This window comes from Lissotriton helveticus, chromosome 3_2 (assembly GCF_964261635.1).
Source record: "Lissotriton helveticus chromosome 3_2, aLisHel1.1, whole genome shotgun sequence".
In the NCBI taxonomy this organism is placed as follows: Eukaryota; Metazoa; Chordata; class Amphibia; order Caudata; family Salamandridae; genus Lissotriton; species Lissotriton helveticus.
In genome coordinates, this window is record NC_136062.1 from 389,189,367 (window position 1) to 389,212,768 (window position 23,402).

At 42.6% G+C, this 23,402-nt stretch overlaps 1 protein-coding gene across 22 annotated transcripts in view; it reads left to right on the forward strand.

The window, feature by feature from the left end:
* Positions 1 to 19,952, forward strand: part of PPFIA1 (PPFI scaffold protein A1) — an 807,831-nt gene extending 787,879 nt beyond the window's left edge. For 18 of the 22 annotated variants that reach the window (XM_078684274.1, XM_078684276.1, XM_078684283.1 and 15 more), the window contains one exon: positions 18,525 to 19,952. Coding sequence is in view for 1 of the 22 variants with exons in the window: in XM_078684279.1 (XP_078540405.1) it covers positions 18,525 to 18,550 (26 nt within the window). In the remaining 21 variants the exon portion in view is untranslated. The remainder of the gene's footprint in view (positions 1 to 18,524) is intronic. The other 4 variants (XM_078684296.1, XM_078684297.1, XM_078684295.1 and 1 more) reach the window with 2 other exon arrangements.
* Positions 19,953 to 23,402: the final 3,450 nt, after the last annotated feature.

Sequence of the window (23,402 nt, forward strand, 5' to 3'; positions counted from 1 at the left end):
GTAGAATGCTGGAAGATGTAGTGAAGTAATGCGCCAAATTCAAAATGACTGCCCGCTTCTGACGGTGAGCCGGTGATTCACGGCAGAAAAATGCTCCCAAGATTGCTGAAGGCCTAGATGACGCTGAGAAGAATAGTCACTGAGGGAATCCAAGCAAGGAAAGCTTGAGGCATAGAGGTGCCTCGCACTGACTTTGAAAGCTGCAAAGCAATAACAGTTAGAGCGCGAGCAGGATCTGAGTGTGCTTGAGACTTTTGTAAAAGTAGTAGATTGCGGTTAAACTGCCATGGTAGCATAAACATATGGGGCAAAGTAGAAATGTGAGTTGTAAAATCTAGAAAATGCTCACAGTAAACGTATGAAACACTGCTGCTGAGGTAACCATAAATCTCCCTTCTTCATAAGACAGAGCAGGTCACTGAGGGCACACAGATGAGTAGATCAGCCGAGGAGACAGTAGAAAACAAACTCTTGTCGTCCAGTCACGGGTCACCCGTTCAGATCCCCCCCGATCTGGGTTCTGTGTGATCTGTTCTGCAATCAGATCTCGTCCTCATACCCTGTTCAGGTAGTGAAACGCTTGTTTCAGCAGGGCAGTCACAAGGTGGCAGGGCAGTCAAAAGGTGGCAGTACAGTGTTCAAAGGCAAGCAGGCAGTAGAAGGGAAAACCAAGCAGAGACGGGCACATCTGGAGTTGAGGGCGACCAGTAGGAGGTCACTAGTGGGGCTCGTAGTGCCAGTTAGCTTGAGAATATCTTCATCTTGAAGATTAAAGAGCAGGTTCTTAACAATCTTCAACCCACTCCTGGTACCAATGTAATAAAACGAAGTTCTCAGTCGAAGGTATTTTCAGGTAGGTTTATTTAGAGATAAGTATATAAGGAACGAACCCCACCAGGAGCAGCCTGTATCATGCTCAGCCCTTTCAACAACTGACAGCAGCTCTCTTTCTAATGTTCTGAATCCCAACATTCTAAACTACATTCATAATGGCTGAGCATCATATTACATCTCCCTCCTTTACAATGAAGAGGGAGAAAGTTACAAGGCACAGTATTACAACCCACAAGAATTCAGCTGATTTTTACTATTGTGATGACTATCAAAATTAACTTGTGCTAACTTATGGTGATGTATTATTTGTACTCCGAATTTCTTGTTTTTTGAGGTTGCTCCTATAGTGAAATTTCCATTTCATTAAGTTAGTTTTTGGCTGATTGATTAAATATCCGGACGCCCTTCCAAAATTCTCCACGTGCTTCCAAATCGCAGGGAGTGACTGCTTTAGGTCTCCTGTCAGGATCATAGATCGTCTGCATATAGCCCTATTTTGTTTCTCCCAAACGTTACACCTAAAAGGGCAGATATTCTGACACGATCTTAATTTGCAAGCTAATGGTTCTATATAGATATTGAAAAGGAGCAGGGAAAGTGGGCAGCCCTGTCTTGTTCCCCTACCCATTTTAAGTGACTTAGTGAGATTTCCATTGACAAGGACCCTGGCAGATGAACTTTTGTACAAGGCCTTGACTGCTGTAAGGAAGGATTCTCCAAAGTTAAATCGCTGGATCATTTTATATAAAAAGGGCCAGCTAACCCTCTCAAACGCTTTAGCAGCGTCAAAAGTCATTATTGATAGAAGTATCTCGTAGGTCCGTGCCATATCAATTGCCCCTATTAATTCATGGGTTAATTCCGAAAGCTGCCTCCTCTTCATAAAACCCTTCTGGTCATTAGTGCATCAAAGGACCCATCACCTTGTCCAGGCGTTTAGTTAAAAATAAAAGTTTATAATCACTATTTAACAAGGAGATAGGCCCTTTAAGATCACAGACTCTTGGGTTCTTTTCTAGTTTTAAATCTGTCATTATTGTAGCCTCATCCCAAGATATCGGGAGATCTTTACCGGATATATAAGCAGAGTTGAATAGTTGAAGCAAAAACGGGACTAATCTTTTAAGATGACATACATCTCATTTGGGATAGAGTCAGGTCCTGCAGCTTTCCCCTTTTTCAACATATATATTACTTGGAGAATTTCTTCAGAAGTTATAGGACGACTCAGATTTTCTTGGAGCTGGATAGAGGGTAGATCGAAGTCTTGGAGGAACTCCTCCATAAAATTTCCGCTTAATGTTGAATGCTCTGTATAGAGGTCTTGGAAAAATTGAGCAAATGTTCTCCAATCACAATACCATCGGTGATAATATCTCCTGGGTTCACACAACTGAGGTCTTTTATCGGATTTCTTGATTGGTCCATCTTGACCTTCCACGCAAGTAGTTTACCGCATCCCTCCCCATATTCATGGTTAGCTAGGCTGTTTGCTTCCCACTTTCTTTTGATTTAGTTCAAGATAATCAGTCAGCCTATGTTTTGCTGAGTCTAAATTTTGTGAGATGTTTAAATTACCTGGTGTTTGTGCTAGCGCTGTTTGATTGATACATATTGCTGCCTCTAGGCCTTCAATTTCCTCTCTCCCTTTTCTTGACTCAACAAAAGATAAAGTTGTTAAGATTCCTCTTATGTAGGCCTTATATGAATCCCAGACCACATGAGGGGGAGCAGAGTTGAGATTAAATTAAAAAAAACTCTTTAGTTGTATCCTTCAATTTTTCTATTACGGAGGACTCCTGCAGTGGGGAACGATTAAGTGTCCATCTACGGGAAGGCGGTATTTGAGTAATGATAATTTCCAAGACCACTGCAGAGTGATCAGACAGATATTCTGGAGCATGCCTAACCGTAAGGATGTTTTTACATGTAAGGGTATTGACCAAGAAAAAATCGATTCTAGAATGGTGCCCGCACTTTTTATTATGGAAGGTATAGTTTCTTCCTACTGTACCTGCTCTACGGCTCATCTCTCTCCAAATATCTAGGAGCCCCATGTCTGTCATTAGCTGTTTCAAGACCATTCTCATATTATGGAAAGCTGTCACAGTTCTCACTGATGTAGAGTCTTGGGTAGCATCCAAAACGAAGGTAAAATCCCCTCCCAATATGATAGGGTCATTAATATTAACTAGTTGTAGAAATAAGGTACGTATTGGAGCGGGATCGTCTAGGTTTTGACCATAATAGCTCAACCAGGAACCGCTTATTTTTTGCTCTAGCGATTGCCCACCTTCCTAGAGAATCAACAAAACAGTACTCTAATATAGCTTGGGTGTTTTTCTTAAACAAGAGGGCTACCCCTTTTATTGTTAATGACTGAGTTGTGCAAATACAATGCTCCAACCATTTTTTTTTCTTAATTAATGCCCATTCTTCTTCCAATAGATGTGACTCTTGAATAAAAATCACGTCATTATATGAGAGTCTTAGAGATTCCCAAATGTTCATCCTGGAGAGAACCCTGGGTCCACTAAAGAACATCTACGGATGTCCCCAACTATAATTAGCACTAGGGCAATAGCTCCAAAATATAAAGACATTCACCAACAAAACCGCTAGATTGATAATGTATTTATTTATCATTATTAGATATTTTATTATTTGTTTTAAACAATAGAAAAAAGTCAAAGAACATATACAAAAAGTTCATCCATAAGAATACATCAGAAATATTACAAGAAACAATACAAATTTGCGTAAAATTCACAAGCCCAACCCAAAAAGAGCAATATCAGGGAGAACACATATAAAAGTACCCACTATATTGCCAACAACCATAAAGAACATACATTTAAGGCAAACAATTAATCAGAAAAACATCTCACAAAACACAATATACAGTAGAATCATACCAAACATTAACCAAAGAGACGGGAGAGAAAAGCGCTGACGCGTGTCTCGGAAACTACACAAAATACAGTAAAAATTCCTTCATCGATATAGTGTGTACTTTTATATGTGTTCTCCCTGATATTGCTCTTTTTGGGTTGGGCTTGTGAATTTTACGCAAATTTGTATTGTTTCTTGTTATTTTTCTGCTGTATTCTCATGGATGAACTTTTTGTATATGTTCTTTGACTTTTTTCTATTTTAAAAAAAATGATTATTTATCATTATTAGATATTTTATCAATCTAGCTGTTCTGTGGATGAATGTCTTTATATTTTGGAGCTATTGCCCTAGTGCTAATTATAGTTGGGGACATCCGTAGATGTTCTTTAGTTTACCTTTCTCCCTGGTTGGATGCTCCCTAAGTATTAGTTTCCCAGGGTCCCTCTTCTGTTTATCTAGAAAACCCTTGGTCCATTCACATTCTATGATATGATTTTTGGGGGTTTTTAATTTCTCTGGCTTACCCCTATCTATCATAGAAAAAAGAAAGAGCTGGACAATTATTCTGACTGTTGAATTTTTGAACAATATTTGTAAACGAGGACAATTTTTTCTTTTTTTCCCCCACATGCTCCCCACCCTATGCTTTAACTCAAAACCAATCTTTTCTGAAATATTCCTACCTTTGTGACCCACCCCATATGACCCATCCCACCCTGGGGAACCCTCCCTCAATACCAGCGGTATAAATAACTACCTCTATTTCGGACTCTCGCTCTACCTAGGCAACGATTTTAAGATTTGTTTTTTGGGTGTGTTTTTAGTTTGATCTGGTTACTCAGGGAACTAACTTCATGTGGATCCCTGAAATTGTGCATCTTATTGTCCCACATCACTTTAAGAGAGGCCGGGAAGCGTAGGTTTGCTGTAGCACCAAGACTCCTCCATTCGGGGATATATTTCCACAATTCCCACTGCCTATTTTGTGTGGTGCGGGAAATGTCTGATCTCACCCGAAGGACCAGTACACCTTATTGTGCGACACTGCTTTTAAACCCTCTGACAAGATCTTTTCTTGTAGGTTTTAAAATTAACCAGAATCTTTCTCTGGTTTTTTTCCCTTAGTCTTCTAGAGTAGGCTTCGCGATCCACTCTCTGTATGTTATTTTCCAGGGTCTGCCTTTCTATGTCAGGATAGCATTCCCTGAAGAGTTCAATGACAAAGGACCTTATATCCCTTCCGACCTCCTCTTCCGGAACATTCAGGACCCTAATATTGTTCCTTCTTGCATTGTTTTCTAGCATCTCCACCCATCACCACGCTCTGCGAACTGGCTTCTAGGGATAGGGACTCCCTTGCAGGGGCCTAGTGTGGCGCACCAGTGGTCAGTGTCTTTCATGGCTCTGCGCTTCTGGCGTGGAAAGTAGTGTCAGAATTGATGTCACCGCACAGAGGTGGCGTCTGAGTAGGCACTGTGATTTTATACCGGCGACCACTTCGCCGACGACTGGAGCGGAGTTGACCGATGCCACCTACAGACGCGCAGGGATATTGTTGTAGAAAAAACTCTGACGCCTGGGGGTAATTCTAAGTTAAGGAATCTATAACTAATATATGTCTCTTACAGATACATAGTTACCAGAGGTGAGTAACTTTTTCTTTTGTGCCTAAAAGGTCCTTAGAATCTCCACACTAGTCGAGAAAGTCATGATGACTATCAATTTCTACTGCTCATTTAAAAAACCTAAGCATAATATCTGATGCTGCTATATATAAAAGCCTCAAAACTGGAAGGTGACTTCATCAAGGTTCCTAGTTTTGTATCCTTTGTGGGCAGATATTATTGTCCTGGTATTTAACAAAAGGATAATGTGTACTTGTCCACTAAGCATCTGTTCTTAGCATGTAGAGCTGTAGATTCACATGCTCTGCCATCTAGTGTTGGGACCGGATGTTTGCAAGTTGTTTTTCTTTGAAAAAGTATTTCCAGTCACAAGGTAAGGTGACTCCTCCTTTCGGTGATGGTGCGCTTGGGCATTGACTCCATTGTTAGATTGCTTTCCCACAGAGAGTGAGAATGGAGTTAGTAAGTGTAGAATAGCGATGTCCATGCGTACGTATGTAAAGTGAGAACTGCAGCCACTACAGGTACCCGGGGAGGGCGGTTGGGTGCATGTGAATCTACAGCTCTATATACCAAGGACAGATGCTTACTGGCTAAGTAACATCATCTGTTCAAGGCAAGTGAGCTGTAGATCACATGTTTTACATAGACTATACAGCAGTATACTCCCAAAGCTGTGGCTCACCTGTAGTCCTTGCAGTGTTTTAGTACTGCGCGGCCTACATTAGCTTGTTGCCTCGCTAACACATCTACTCAATAGTGCTTGGTGAATGTGTGCGGTGTAGACCTTGTTGCTACCTTATAGATGTCATCTAGGGGAATATTCCCTATGAAGGCCATATAGCCACTATTGTGCGAGTGGAATTTAGCAAAGTTGTCATAACATGTCTGGATACATTTCACATTCCATCTTGCAATGACTGATTTAGATATGGGATTGCCTTTGTATGGTGGTGAAAAAGCAACAAAAAGCTGTATGTTTTATGGAATTCTCTTGTTCTTTCCACATAATTACAGTAGAGCTCTTCTAACATTAAGTGTGTAGAGCTCTTCCTGCTACAGAGTCAGGTTGGGAAAAGAACACCGATAACTCGACTTATTTGATTGATATGAAAGTCAGAAACTACTTTAGGAAGAAATTTAGGATTGGTTCGAAGAACTACTCGATCTTTGTGAAGCCGAAAGAAAGGCTCTTGTACAGTTAAAGCCTGGAGTTCACCAACTCTCCTAAGTGTAGTTAGTGCAATGAGAAAAGCAACCTTCCATGAGAGGAATTGTAATTGACACCTGTGCTTTGGTTTAAATGGTGGAACCATTAGCCTTGTAAAGGACTGTTTAAGTTCCATACTGGTGCAGGGGGGACTCTTGGTGGTATCACTCTTTTTAATCCTTCCATAAAGGCTTTGATCACTGGTACTCTGAAAGAGAAAAGCGTTGTCTCTTTTACAAGTTTGCAGCTACTGCTGCTAGATGTTAGTAAATGGATGTGTAAGGTAATCCACATTGCTGTAAATGTAACAGGTAACAGATGATTTGTGCAGAAGCATCAAGAGAATTGATTTTGTTATTACAATAGATAACAAATTGTTTCTATGTTGCTGCAGAACATGGTCTAGTAGTAGGCTCCCTAGCCTCTTTTAGGATATTAATACAGTCTGGTGATAGGTGTAAATAACCAAACCCTATGGCTTCAGGAGCCAGATCGCTAGGTTGAGTTGTGTAGGTTTTGGATGCCTGATTTCTTCATAGCTCTGAGTAAGGAGACTGGATGTGAGATGCAGCTTTTGGTGTCGAACTACTAAGAGCACCAGCATTGTGGTGAACCAAGGTTGACGTGCCCATGTGGGAGCTATGAGAATTAGTGTGAGGGAATGTTTGCCTGTGCTTCCGAACTACCAACGGAATGAGTGTGAGAGGCGGAAAAACGTAAGCAAATATCCCTGACCAGAAAAGACTGAATACTGAGAATTCTGGCTGCATTGGGAGTGGCTAGAGCTCCTTGAGTGTCTATAATAATAATAATAATGAGTCTTGTAGAGTGCGAACAGCTACCTCACATGGAGGTGTCCCGGCGCTGTGAGAACAGACTAGCCATATGTCAAGTGGCAGATCTTAGTGTAGTGTAGTGAATAGCCAGGTTTTTAGCAGTCGTTTAAAGCAAGTTTCAGAAGGGGCCTGTTGTAAGGCAGGAGGGAGAGAGTTCCATTACCCCGCCACATTGGCCGAGAAGGTTCTTCCACCCAGCCGCACACTTCGCGCTCGAGGGACCACGAGCTGCACCCGCCCATTGGAGCGGAGGGTCCTCGACTGGTGATACCTGGGTAGCCTGGCTCTCAAATAATTAGGACAGATGCCATACAGGGACCTGAAGGCTAGCGTCAAGGTTTTAAACTTGATCCTACTGGCCACTGGAAGCCAGTGCAGTGCCCGGAGATGCGGAGAGACTGGGTGCTTGAAAGGAATACACCTCAGCAGTCTCGCAGCCGCATTCTGCACCAGCTGTAGGCGCTGGATTAAATATTGGGGAAGACCCAGATAGAGTCCGTTGGCGTAGTCCAGCCTCGATGTTACTGTGGCATGGACTACGGTTTTGCGACACTTTTCTGGTAGAAGTCTCAGGATCTTGCGCAGGTTTCCTCAGCTTGGTTAGACAGCATCCTGCTACCTGCCGAATATGAGAGACAAAAGAGAGACTGCTATCCCAGCGGACTCCCAAGTTTTTTGCGCTCTGGCTCGGCGGTGGGGGCGTCCCCATTTCCACCGGCCACCAGAGCTCTGCAGGGGGGGGGGCCATCCCTTGCCAAAGAAGATGACCTCTGTCTTCTCCGCATTCAATTTAAGTTTATTAGCGTTCATCCAGCTGTCCACATCTCGGAGGCACCCCTTAAAAGTTGCAAAAGCCTCTTCCGAAACCTCCGAGTATGGAAACACCAGCTGGGTGTCGTCCGCATAAGATATTGCCTTGACCCCCCAGTTTGAGATGAGTGTAAACAGAGGTGCCAAGTAAACATTAAATAGAAGCGGGCTCAGGGCCGACCCCTGAGGAACACCGTATTTTATCTTGGTAGGTTTAGATACCATATGACCCAATGCCACCTTCTGTGTTCTCAGTGACAGGTATGACTGAACCCATCCCAGTGCTTGGTCCTTTAGCCCTATCTCTGCCAGACGTTGTATGAGCCTATCATGATCCACCGTATCAAAGGCGGCCGACAGATCCAGGAGAACCAGCATAGCTGATTCCCCGGCATCCATCGACCACCTCACTGATTCTGCTACTTCAATGAGTGCAGTCTCCGTGCTAAAGCCCGGTCTAAAGCCTGATTGAGTCTCATGTAAGACATCATTGTCCTCAATGAATTTGTTAAGCTGGCGCTGGATTAACTTCTCAAACATTTTTCCTGGGGCCGCCAAGAGAGAGATTGGCCGCAGGTTACTCAAGCCCAGCGGATCCCCATTTGCTTTTTTCTTTAATGGGAGGAGAGTGGCATGCTTCCCAGCGTCCGGGAATACCCCTGAAGTAATGGACCCATTCCAAATGGACTGTAGGGTGGGAGCCACAAATTCAGTTATAGATTTCCAGAGTTTGGTCGGGCAGGGATCATCAAGAGAACCCGATTTACATTTTTGGAGCTCCTTAATGACTGAATCCAAGTCTATCTGAAGGAACTGCTCCAGTCCTACCCCTGGCACTGTTTTTACTGCTATATCTGATTTCTCCGTCCTAACCTCCGGGCCAAAGGAGTCGTACACTTTTTGGATCTTACACTCGAAAAACTCAGAGATACTGTTGCACAATGATAGGGATGGGGGAACCTCCCTTTCTATGCAGCTAGGTTTAAAGAAGGACTGCACCACTTTAAAAACTTCCTTACTTGAGTGCTCTGCTTCTCGGATAGAGGTCGCAAAGAAGGCTTTCTTGGCCCTTCTCACTGACTTCAGCAGATTTTTTAGTGCATCCTTATATAGGTCCCTTTCTACGTCTCCATACCTTACTATCCATAACCTCTCTAATTTTTTACATGCCTTCTTTTCGGCTCTGAGATCACTCGAGAACCAGGGGGCCGATGGCGACTCCCTTTGTGAAGTTGCACGTTTGGCAGGTGCAACTGAGTCCACCATGTTCTTGATCCAGTCATTGAATAATTGCGCATCAGTGTTACTATCAGCGGTTAAAGCAGGTTTTTTCAGGCCCAGGGCCGGGCCCAAAGCCGCAGTGACTAACTTATTCCAATGCCTTTTAATAAAAGTACATTTACTCATAACCGGTCTAGACGTATCTATTTCCACCGTAAAGGGAATAAGGAAATGATCAGACCAAGTCAGCGGCATGGCCGACTCTACCTTTACAGTATCCCCATTATTAATGATTAAGTCTAACGTGTGACCTGCGCTATGTGTGGGGCCCTCATTACACAGCGTCAGATTTGCAGTCAACAAAGTGGACAGTAAAGTTTCAGCTAAGGTACAATTATCCCTATCCACATGAACATTAAAATCCCCTAATAAAAAAAATGGGAATGTAAGAGTGAGCTCTGAACAATCATATCCAGCAGTGATTCCAAGCTGGAGATGGAACCTCCCGGGGGGCGATATACTAATAGCCCAGCCAGTGTGACCCGAGGGCCCATCTGGATACCAAAATGTAGGCCTTCCGCTCCTGATATCTGGATAGGGGTTGATGAGGTAAGCGTGAAAGCTGCCTTAATTATCACTGCTACACCTCCTCCATTCTTGTCCTCACCTCGATTAGCAAAACACATTTTGTAGCCCGTAGGTACAGCTAGTGCAATAGCCGTCATATTATCCTCCCTGAGCCAGGTCTCTGTTAAAAACAGAGCGTCCCACTCATGAAGGGCTGCTTTAAAGCACACGGACCTTGGCACTACTGTTTTTGCAGGTGTCTCATCAGCCGCCTTACCGTAAGCCCCTAGGGTGAAACCGCAATGCTCGCATGTCTTAGGCGAAGACCTCGCCCCCAACATCATCGGGTGATCTCTGCAGCCTTGGTTGGTGTTTAGCGCCCACAGGTCTGCGGATGACCAGGCAATCCGGCCCCAACCCGCACCTCCCGAGCAGCATGGCCGGCCGCGGTCGCAGTCCGGTCGCGGACGGGCGCAGACGGGCTTTCCTTTGGCGCGCCCTCTGCACCCGTCCGCTGCGCGAACGGGGAAAACACATGATTTGTAAGAGGGGCGGGCGTGGCCTGTTTGAAGGGGGGCGTGGTCAGTGTCCTCTGGACAATGGCGACGGCGAGAATGGTATGTTACCGCTGCAGCTCTTCCAATCAGCTGCGCGGGACTGCCAGAGTTTTAAGAAGTTTTACCAAACAAGTGCCTAGAAGGGAGAGCGAGTGAGTTAAAAACCAATTCAAATACACAATTTTTAAATACACAGGTTACGCTATCGCCCGGCTTCCGCCTCAGGAGTTTAGTTTGTCTCTACTGCGCGCTCGCATTCAGCGCGATTTAAAGGTTCGGCGGGGGGCGGGGCCTGTTTGAAGGGGGGCGTGGTCAGTGTCCTCTGGACAATGGCGACGGCGAGAATGGTATGTTACCGCTGCAGCTCTTCCAATCAGCTGCGCGGGACTGCCAGAGTTTTAAGAAGTTTTACCAAACATGTGCTGTCTTCTCAGATGAGCTGCGATGACTGCCAGGTGACTCCCAACGGTAGTACTTTGAATTAGTAATGTTGATCCACTATCTCAAATCTGAGATTGCGATGAGTGGGGTGAATTGGAATGTGTAAATATGCCTCTTACGTCTAGAGTAAACAAGGAGTCGCCCTGCTGTAGTAGTGGGAGTACTTGTTGAAGTGTCACCATGTGGAAATGTTCTGACAGTATGTAGCGGTTTAGTTCTGAGAGGTCCAGAATAGGTCTCAAGGAGCCGTCCTTTTGGGGAATTAGAAAATACAGGTAGTATACGCCTGACCCTTGATATTGTAACGGTACAGGCTCTATGGCTCGTTTTAGCAAAAGAGACTGGTCTTCCTGTTTGAGCAGGTGTAAATGTTCCGGTGACATTTTGTGAGAACGAGGTGAAATGTTTTTACGATTAGTGGTAAGCACCAGGCAATAACCATGTTGGATAATGCCCAAAACCCATTTGTCTGTAGTTATGGATTACCAAATGGGGAGGAACTGTAGAAGACGTCCCCCGACAGTTGTTAAATGATCAGGGGGAAAGATAGGTAAGTCGCTGCTTGTTAGGCGAAGGGGAATTACGTGATGTGGAATTTTCGCCCCTACCTTTGCCATTGCTCCCTCTGTATCCTCCACTAAAGAAGCCTCTTGCCTTTGTACGAGGCAGCAGTATCGTCTGAGGATGTGATCTTGGACCCCCACGGTAAAAGGAGCGACTAAAGGAGCCACGATTTGAAGGAGACTGTAGGGCTTCCATTGATTTAGCTACCTCAGTGTCTTTTTTTCATTTTCTCCAATGCCTGATCTACCTCAGACCCAAAGAGATGCTTTTTATCAAATAGAGTATCTAAGATGGATTGTTGGATTTCAGGTTTAAAACCGGAAATCCTTAACCTGGCGTGCCTCCTGAGAAACACACTAGTGTTAATCTCTAGAGCTGCGGTGTCAGCAGCATCTAAAGCACATCTAATAGAGGAATTGGAGATGAGCTTTCCTTCTTGTACTAGATACTGAGCTTTAGCTTTTTGTTCATCCGGGAGATTTTTGTAGCAATTGCTACATTTCTTCCCAGTGCGCTCTATCATACCTGGCTAATAAGGCCCGGGTTTTGGCACTGCACCAATGATTCGCTGCCCGGATGGCTACCAGCTAACCAGAAGCATCTAATAATTTTGAATGCTTGTCTGGAGGGGGCGCAACCCCAGAGGTTTGTGAATTGGCCCGTTTGCGGGCATTAGAGACAACCAGTGAGTCTAGTCCTACCCCTACATAAAGACTGGATCCGTCGGAGCAGGCTTATTCTCTTTGTCTATTCTGGTAGTGAGAATAGGAATACGAACAGTCTCTTTGAATATATCCTCGGCATGTCTCATCATGCCTTTTAGCATAGGGAGAGTCTGACTAGAACTGTGTGTACTACTCCGTATCAAACAAATCTTCTAGGGATTCTTTGTGTAGTTGTACCCTGTGATATTCTGTAGCTCTAGCAAGTAATTTTAAATACCCTACATTGTCGTCAGGAGGGGAAGGCTTTGCAGGGTAAAGGTCTGGGTCCGTCTGTACGTGAATCAGTATTGTAGTCTTTCCAGGAATCTACAGGTAAATGAGTATCTCCAGATCCATCATCATCATCAGGCTATAGTGGTGGAGAGTTAGTTGGTATGATAAGTAAATGTTCTAATGCTGGAGTAGTTGGTGAATTTGGTGGAGATGGAGGAGAAGGGTTAATAAGAACAGTCTTCCTCTTTAGAGGAATCGTATAATGTATGCACTCTGACTGAGGTTTGCGCTACTGAGGCAGTTTGGTAAGATGTCCTGTATTAATATTAATGTGAAGTTCCTTTTGTTTTGTGTCTGATTTAGGAGGTGGGACATAGAAAATCATATCCTGCAGCTTCGAATGAGCATTTTTCGTTTTGGCACTGAGGACATTGATGTCGAGGTGGAATGACTTTTCGGAGCAGAAGGTTTGGGTTCTGACACAGTTTTAGATTTCTGCATTGAGGGTTTTGGCTCTGTAGCAGTCTTCAGCTTAGAGCCTGAAGGTTTCTGCTCAGTGTCTGACTTTGGCTGACATGAACCAAAGCCGGAAGGCTTAACGATATGTTTCGTTGGTGGGGCGTTGGAAACATCTTCTTGGTGTCGACCGTGGCCCGAAGGGCCCGAAGAGGTGGGAACAAAGTCTTTTGTTTGGGACGTTTGGTACTCACGGGAAGTGACCTTGCAGTATGTAGTCTCCCATCTCTAAATCAGATTCTGGAATAGATACATGATCTTCCTGCTCCTCTTCGGCCCCTTGTGCATTGGAATCTTCTTGCTCGGATCCTTCACTGAAGATGTCCGGCGTGTATTTGATGTTCTGGCTGGCTTCGCATTTCACGACTTTGAGCCCGACTATCACAGAGCGTTTTCTTTGATCGAAAGGATTTGCACGTGTCGGAGTCCTGTACGTTGTTCGGAGATAAGCACAAGTTGGACACTTCGTGTAAGTCTGTGCGCGGATACTTTGCGTGGCACCGGGGACAGAATTTGCATGGAGTCAGTTCCATCGACTGCGAGGTGGATATTTGCAGTTACGCCCCAGACAGCCTTCCACGAGTCTTCCGATCGAAATATAAATTTTGTTCAACCCATACGGTGCGCGGAGAAGTGGGATACACGTACGATACAATACCGACGTGGAAAGAGTGACTTGTGCACCGAGCGGGACCCGAAGATCTGTTTCGAACCGGAGCGCAGGAATACACTTCCAAACCTGATGGCGGAAAAAACAATATAACAATGGAGTCGATGCCCATGCACAGTATCACCGGAAGATGTCGTCTTAGCTTGTGACTGGAAAGACTTCTTCGAAGAAGAAAAAAACTTTCAAACATTTGGACCCAACAGTAGAAAGCAGGAGTATGCAAAGCATGTGATCCACAGCTCACATGCCTCGTACAGATAGTTGCTCAACCAATATTATCATTTATCAACTATTATTGTCCACATATATGCTGCTTAGGATGCAATTGATAAAGAGCTCTTCAGCCAGGCTACTACTTGGCCTGCCAGAGAAAGGAGATTTTAGATCTCGCAAATCTTCATTGCTCTGTCAAAAAAGGACGGTGCTCGGATAGATAGTGCTTGCTGCAGATTACTCACCTTAAGAGTATAAATGACAAACAACTTCCTTCTTACAACTTCCTTCTTAGTTGATGAATAGTATTGCCATCCGCGCAAGAGCAGGATTGTTTCTTTGTTCATGTTTTAAAACACTTACTTTTAATACTTATCAATGCTGGGACATTCTGGTGTATTATGGTGAAACACTCCCGTATGTTAAAGGAATACGTTTTTTGCAATTTAGAGACACCTTACTGTATTCTACCATGAGGTTTTGGGATTATTTATATGCAGAATATTTTCAAGGCTTGGTTTGTCCACAGGCTAATAGGGCCAGAACCCTCCCATGGCAAATTTGTGGCTTAACAATTTAGCGTCCCCTGATAGGGTCGGTCCCCTCTAGCACTGCAACGGCTTCATGATCCTGAGGTTGTTCTGTGTTCAAGTAATCAACAAAAATAAGACAGAAAATGTCTATGTGATTAGGCGATATTTATTCGGCAGTGATATGCAAATCTGATCAAACTATTGTATATAATCATCAATCCCTTCCTCCATCCCGATGCATTTATTGTTGATGAAACCTTCGTCAGGGGAGAGCTCTGCCGCAGATCACACGGCACGCTCACTTTGCACAGCACTTCGTTTGGGTTGAAAATAACTCGCCTGATTTGACCCACCTCTTTTAAAAAAAAAAAAAAATTCTTCATGCAAAGAGGAGTATGTAAAGGCAGTCATGTGGCTCAATTCCAGCATGATCTTCAAAAGAGTACAATATTGTCAGGTAGTTGGGGATATTTGGGACTCATACACTAGAGACTTTTTTGTTCGTTTTTTTTAGTTACCTTATTTTGAAAACTGCATTTCCAGTCCTTCCGGGCCTTGAGACTGTCGCACATATACTGTATGATGACGCTTGTTGGCAGGCTGTACTTTACCATTTCAACACTACCTCTCTTGTCCATCTTGTACTCCAAAATGTGGGTGAGACCCTTTAGTCCTAGCAGCTCTGGACTCTGTGCTTTTTCTTAGGAAGCTATCAAAACCAACCCGGCAGAAATCTCACCTAGCACGAATTCCAATTGTGTTATTGTTTCAGAAGCCACTATCAGAGCTGTGCTCTGCACTGCCTCAGTCCTGTAAATCCAAGTAAAGCTGAAAGTGGTTACAGAGTAAAGGCATCCTTTGAGTGCCAACCTTTTGCAGAACCTTTACCAAGTTCTTGGAAGATAACTTGAATTGTGAGCTCTTCTGCTCAGATCAGGTATGTTATAAATGCCCAACTTGAAGTTCCAAAGAATGGAGGATTATAGTTTGGAGACAAATAACCTCCTATCTTAATATCGTACTCTTGCTGGGCTTTCTCTGCATCTTCAGAACGCCGGTGGCCTTGATTAGTCCCTGGATGGGGATATTCTCTATCCTTTGAGCCGTCGCTGAGAGGACGTTTGTTTATTATCTGCCGTGGTTCACAAAGCTGAGGGACTTGAATTGCCTATTGCCCCGGTCAATCATTCTTACAGAAATTCTGTGGCTGCCTTCAGTCGATCTAGAGCCTCTACTGCCCCTTATTGAAGTTTGTTCAAGCCAGTATGTGCTGATTGGGAGGCAGTGTTTTGAGGTCTGGCAGTCTATAGACAGGTTGCAGTCTGGCTGCAACAAGCAATTGCTGTCCGACCAATATTTGTGAGGTTCAACTCTCCTCCAGAAGCCCATGGTGGTAACTATAAATGATAGACTAGAGAATATAATGATACTGAGGAATTGGAGAAGGGCCAGGACCTGTTAGATCGAAACAATGGACATGGCCCTGCATAAGATAATGCAACAAAACCTGCTTCTATGAATTTGCTGCAGGACACACAGACACGTAATTAAGCTGACCCAGGCCGCCTTAAAGATCTACTGAAAGACCAAATATTAATGAACTACTGCTCCCTACTCCTACCTACAGCTAGAAAATATGGTCCATGGTACATCATTGGGAGTAGACTACATTCTGTTAAATGGAATGATGCTACCTAAAGTCTGGGAGAGTAAAATATGTGTTAGTGTATTATTAGATTATTCCCAATCTACATATTGCTATATCTCAGAATATCAACCCCAAAATCAAAAACTTTGAGAATGAAAATACTGCCATGTAAGCTGATAGAAGAGAAAAGGAAACTACAGGTAATGTCTAAGGATTACCTGTACCTTAGTAAACTATCATGGACAACCCTGCAAGTTTTGAGGGCAGCTGGAAAATATACAGAAAAGAGGAAAACTTGAAACAAAAATAGCAACCCAACAACAATGCTGCTGATAATATCTCACAGATGGAAATTTGAGATCCTTGATGAACGAAACAAAAATGAATGTGATTATTTTCTTCAGTTGTACCCACCGTTGGAGCCCTCTTTTGTGGCCTGTGGCTATGGGTACAGTTCCTACCCCTGTATCTGTAGACCGGAGTCTAGGAGTGTGGCTTGACGAAAGCTTATCCATGAGTCATCAAATTGCCACGGTGGCTGTCACATGTTTTGGTATTCTACGATGACTTAAAAAAATCTTGGGATATCTTCCTAACTTCACAAAGAGCCGTAATCCAGGCTTTGGTTATCTGCAGGTTGGATAATGGAAATGTTCTCTATCTGGGAGTCAAAAATAGCCTGCTTGGCTCCAGATCATGCAAAATGTGGTGCAAGACTACTGCTACATCCCCCTAAATTCTATTCTTCCTCTAGTATGCTCTGTGAACTACATTTGCTTCCAATTGAATATAGTGTTCAATTTAAGACACTTGGTTATGTCTATAAATGTCTTTACACTCAGACCCTATCTAGCTTAGATCTCTGGTGTCACCATGTATACCAAGCTGGGCTTTGCGGTCTAGTAATTTGGACCTAGCTACAGTTCCTCAAATCAGGAAATCCTGGCAAGGAGGCCGTACCTACCTTCTTTTTAGGCCCAACAAAGCTATGGAACCTCTTTCCCCTCTTATTTGAGATCCTGCCACTCTGTATTGCTCTTCCATAAGAAGCTGAAACTTCGCTCTCTTTATTTTTGTGTGATTTGACTTGGGTTCTGTACTGTAGCGCAGTGCTGGGAAACCCTTCCTGGGTACCCACGCACTCTACATGTCTATTTAATAGGAATAAATTGTCCCTAATCTGAAGCCAGAAAAATACTGTTTTGTTCAAATGACAGACCTATATCCCTTCTCAGTTGCTATTAAAATCCTGGCAAAAACTTTAGCTACTAATCTGAGCAGGATCAACTCCCTGCTAACAAACAGAGACCAGGTGGGAGTTGTAACTGCTTGACCTTTATGTTACCATATGCGCATTCTACTCCACCTTATTTGGCATACCAGACAGTACATGGATGAGTAGGTAGTCCCTTGAGTCTGGAATGCTCTTTCCCTCAATCTGCAAGCCATTAAAGACGAAAATTCCTTTAAACGTTGCCTCAAACCTTGTTTGCTAATCTGGCTTTCCAATAATCTCTTCTGACTAATGGTCACTGTACTTCAGCACCGGGACACTCACTGGGTAGCTGTGCGATCTACAAATACCATGATTGATTGATTGACATTGCAATTCCGAACTCCTTGTGCTACTCTTCACTCTTGTAATCAGTTTCATGTTCGGTCACTAATAGCATGCTAAAGTGTTGATGGTTAATAGACTCCAAGAACCAGTATCTGGAAAGTGCTGAAAAAAAAATGGACCTGATGAGCTACTCCCACGTAATCTAAAAAGTCTGAGAACTCGGCCACAATGCTGTGTAGGTTTCAATAAGTTCTAAATTGGAATCTCCGATTGAAGGACATTGGTGCTAAGCAGGATGTGTTTTATCTACCAGCACATCACTTTAAATCATACATTGAGCCCAAATGTTTGCATTTAGATTAAGTATTACAACTGGTTTGTTCGCCATGATTAGTTTAAAAACAAAACTACTTGTTTTCATTGAATGTGTATTCCATACTTTACTCCCTTTGACTATTCTTCATTGAAAACTGTTTTGGAATCATTGAGAGTGGACTTAATGTTCTGAAGTTCGAAGTGGAAATAACAATAAATGAAAGTTTCCTAAATGCATTTATTGTATTTCTTGCCAACTACCTCAATACGACAAACACTCAGCCAGCCTTGCAATTCAGGTTGGATTAGAGGAAACTTGGTCCAACAAACAGAACTATTTGAATTAATTTTGGTTAAATGTTGTTTTCACAGTAGCAGTTTTAGAAATTCATCAGCTATCGAAAAAAAGATTCTGACCTGAACCTTAATCTTTGCACTTTGTCATATACAGTAAGGGTGCATGCTTTGAACAGTAGTCATTCCATTAGATTGTATATGTGTTTTGCACTTTGTAACATTTATGTTGTCCTTTTTCTCATTTGATTTTTTTTTGTATTTTCTTTATTCTAGTCTATCCTCATTACTTCTACAGATGATTATGCAGATTTTTGAATTCAAGGAAGACTTCACTTTAGAAATCGCTTGATTTCTATCTGTTGATGTTAGATATATGGACTTTTCAAGATTTTATTACAGAGTTTTAAATGGTGAATGAACTCATGAGTACCATAGAGAAAATATTTTAGAATTAAATATTTCCTATATTTATGTAAACCTATGTGACACTTCATTTGCATACATAGTTTTTCGAATTCTACTTAGTCTTTAATATCCTTAAAAATCAGTTTCTTATTCCTTTTTTCCGTTTGTCTTTTTATCTGAATGTACTGTAACTCTGTGTATATCCATAAGGACCATGTTTTTGTAAATGACGCAGTTATTGTAATTATTCATTTGTTAAATATTTTAAATGAACCAGAAAGTGAAACGGTTTTGTTACATTTGAAATGTCTCCTGTCACTTTGCAATGTTAACTAGTTCTAAGATGTATACTTTTCAAGATTGAAGTTTGAGAAAATATTATTAATGTGCATTAATTTAACATTAAAAATTGTATTAATTGCTATATCAACTTGTATCATAGTACTGGGTACTGATTTAGCTGATGTTTTATCTGTTGTATTTTTTTATTTTTATCCATTCAGTAGAATGTTATGCAAAATATTTTAGAACTAGTTAACTCTCCTTCCTAACTTTGTAATCTCTAATGTACTTTTTATATCCTGTTTTTACTGTGACAGAACATAAGCCATAAAGCTGTTGGCAAAGGAAAATTAAAATGCTTTGGTATATGTTCCTGGTGACCCACAGAAAGTAATTTCTTTCTCCTGCTCTCTCCCCTTTTTTGCTGATGTTGATTTTATTGAATACATTTGTCAAAAGGTGCTGATGCAGCTGTTCTTCAGAGGACTTGGTCATGAAGCACTACCGTTTCCTTTCAGAGACATTTTTTTAGACAAAAAGGCACAATATGCTCAGAAATAATATTACTCAACTTTTAATCAATGCCTTATTTTTTCATGAAGTTGTTTGTTTGTAAACCTGTCCAATGAATAACCTTTGTAAAGGATATTTTTTCTTCTAAGTGTGAGGATGTAGACATTTCATACTAAGTAGAATCTTTAACCTTTTTAGTAGTTTAAAAGCTACTGACACATCTGTTCCGATCATGGTGCATTATTTATTATGTAACAATATATAAATATATAAAATGTCTTTACTATTCTTTCTGTAATTTAAATTTCCATGTACAAACGAGATTTGTTGTTGCCGTTATGTTTTTTCTATTAATCTTTGTGTGTATTTCATGATTATGTAACAAAGTATGTACAGTCTGCAAGTACTTTTGAACTATTTTTATCACAGTATTATTTATTGCTTTCTTTCAATAAAGTACTGAAGCATTTTCCACTGCCAATAAAAGATAATATTGAAAATTATCTTATAAAAAGGATTCCTTCCTGTATGTGGCAATTCTGTACTGCATTATCAGTGCTATGTTACCTGTGGCTTTTAACTCAAACAATGTCGCTTCAGATTTGGCAGTCTCTGAAAAGGTTCCAAATGGATAGCAGGGATAGAAATTGAGCACAGATTTTAAAGGATGGTTTTATTAAATTCTAAGCAGTGATATTAACTGCAGTGCGAAGGAGTGTTAGAACATATTGATGATTATGTTGTAACCAATATGTTAAGTGAGCATCATTTTGGTTTTGCCTCAGACACTATCATCTTCGAGATTGTCACTGTACTACAAATGATATTGGCTTCGCAGTTCTTTGACATACTACATTTTTACATGATCCAGAATGTTCCAAATAGCATAGTGAGTTGCTTCACAGTTCAGCGGTTTCAGGGAAGATCCTTCCGCAAGAATATATGTTTAAAAATGGTCGATTCTCAAAGTATAAATCCAAAGTACAATTGGTTCATGGAAAGTTTCTTAGGTAAAGACTGAGGGTTTTCTCATATGAGTAAACATTAGGACTGCCAAAAGGCATTCTACACACAACTTTTACTGTTTGTTAATACATAATATGTTAGAGATGTATAGGAACAATTTACAAATTCCCCACTATTTGTATGTTTTAGCAAGAGGTAGTGTATTTGGAATTCCTAAACTAGCAGGAGAGATTCCTAATGGGAGGAATCTATGGTCTCAAATAATGATTGTTCTTAATGACTGTCACTGCCTTCCTGTTATCTGCCAGTAGAACACAAATGAGACTCTATATCCTTCTTGGAGATTTAGGGGGAAACAGGGAGTAGTAACTGTCTGCTCACCCATACTGATGAATATCTTAGCCACATATGGTAGCCATGGGGAGGATAAGTAACAATTTAGGCATATTCTGTCAGCAATTGGGTTCCTCCCATTTAATCCCCTGGATTGCTTTTGAACTTAATTGAGTCACACCAATGAAGTCACAGTCATAATAAAGTCTGTGTAAATGGATTGAAAGTACTAACGGCAAATGTCTGCCTTTTCAGATGAGCTCCACTGCTGCAAAGCTGAGGTGAGTGGCTCGGAGCTGGTGGCATGTAAGCGCATACATGTGCACGTTCTCAGTGTGTGAGGCTACAGTCTAACTTAGCCCAATATCTGTGCACAGGTAGCCTATCGCACAAGGGATCGTTCAGGGATTCAGATTGTCGCAGAATCGGCTATTCATAGATTAGTGATGGCCTTATATTATTAGTGGGCCTTCATAATATAGTTATGTAGTGTTTAACTAAAAATTCTGGGTGCTTTGCAGAATTTCAAATCTGTAAAATCTGTGCCAAAGAGCAATTTTGACCGATTTAGGCTTAGAGGTGTATGCCAAGTATCAATTTGAAGATAAAAATATACCCCGAGTGCAGATCCACTTTTATGATATTTGTACTCTTTAAGGCACGTGAAGATTGGTCATATTTATGAGGCTCGGCTCATAATTAGGTTCCAAGCCATTGCCCCCTCCTACTGGTCCAAGTTACTCTGCTCACCAGCAAGAGGCATCAAAGGCCTCCCCACACAATTGAGCCAGTGCTTTGCCTTGTACCATGGAAAGAGGTGTTCTAATTACCTTTAACACTTACCTTTTCTGAAAATGCTCAGTCCACCAGAAACAAATGAAGACAGCTAGACCTCTGGAGCTAGACACAGGAGGGGCTCTCCTTTTAAGTTTTAGTGGAAGGATATCAGGCAGCGGTGACAATGACTGGTGGACATACGATTGGTTCCAGCTGGAGACTATGGGTCTCCCGCAGAGAACGGCTGCTGCTCTGAGTCCGGACTGCGGATTTATGGATTGTTGTTCAAGCGGGGGCACGGCAGAACGGAAGCTGAGATATCACCGTGAGGGTTAACATGATGGGGCGCGGAGGGAAGACCGCTAAGCCTATCTGGACCTATGGTAGCGGGCGGCGCAAGCTCTGAAGCGGCTCCTGAGGCAGCTAAGGATCTTTAACAAAGAGAATATAGCGGCAGAGCCAGTCGGGAGCCCGGAGGGTCCAAAAAACAACCAGAAAAGGTTCTTCCAGGTAACGGGCTGTTGAGAGTGGGTCTCTGCTACCAACTATTGCTTCCTGGTTTGCGCCTCCCCCCCCCCCCCCCCCCCCTATGGTAGGGGTGGAGAAAAGGTACATGAGCCTCCTACTGATGCAAGCAGAGCTGCCCTTATGCAAGGGGGGGGACCTCAATGCATGAAACCCCTGCATTATCTAAAGGATGACGGGCCGTATGTTACTTCAGACAATGGATATAACAATGGAAAGAACCCCCTAATAATACTACCAGGATACGAACAGAGTGTTAGTCCGATTCAGGAGGCGGAAGTAAATCCAGCCATACAAAATGCAGATCAAGGGGAGGAAGATAAGGCTGCCCCAGTGGCACCTAAACCTATCTTGATCAACTCGCCGGGACCCAGGAAGTTGAACTTAAAACAGATGGGTACTTTATCCCCTGAATGGACGGGGGCGAGTAGTTTTTTTCCTTGACAGACGAATCAGACTCTTCTAAGCAAGAGTGCTCATCCTCCAACAGCGAAGCAGCTCTGGACTCTTACAGTAGTACCTCTCCAGACGACCGGCAGAAAACATACAGAAGAAAAAACACAGCGGGGGGGGGGGAGAAAGGCTCAATAAGGAACAGTAAGCTACAGCTGAAATGGGATTATTCCAACGCCCATTTCTCATTTCAAGATCCCGGTTTAAGAGAGAAGGATAGTGCTAATGTAAGATTAGCAGGTGGGGGACAAGAACCTTCACTGACCACTATCTTTCTGTCCCTCAAACAAATACAGGCAGAAAAATCGCAGGGAAAGCCATCAGGCAAGGGTTGCCTCAAAGAAATTACAGGCAGGGATGCGAAAGTTGAACAAAGCCTGTGAGGAATTTGTGGATCCACTGACCACCGTAGAAGGCTGAACAGAGTCCTTGGAGACAGAAGTGGAAACCCTGAAAGCTCAGAATTCCTCGTAGGGCGCAGACTTGGCTAACGCTATACTCAAGTTGGAGGACCAGGAGAACCTCCAGTGGCAGATTAACTTACTTCTACTAGGGATTCCCGAAGGGGTGGAGGGTGATAATCCAAGAGAGTATGTGGTTAATCTGCTAAGAGCCTTCCCATACCAAGACAAATGGGATTGGAATGAAGAAGTCCAATGGGCCCATTGTTTGCCACTAATGGTGAGAAAACACCCACATGCTTGTTTATTTTGGTAATTTTCTAGTTAGACTGCATATTTATGACAAGGCGCGCCCAATTCTAAAAATCTCCTTGAAAGGGTGGCATTTTTTGCTAAACCGGACTTTGCACATGCTACAGTGTATCAGGGATGGTGCCTCCAGCAGTTAATTAACCGCTTCCAAAACGTTGGGGCAGAAGTCTATATCTTAAATCCG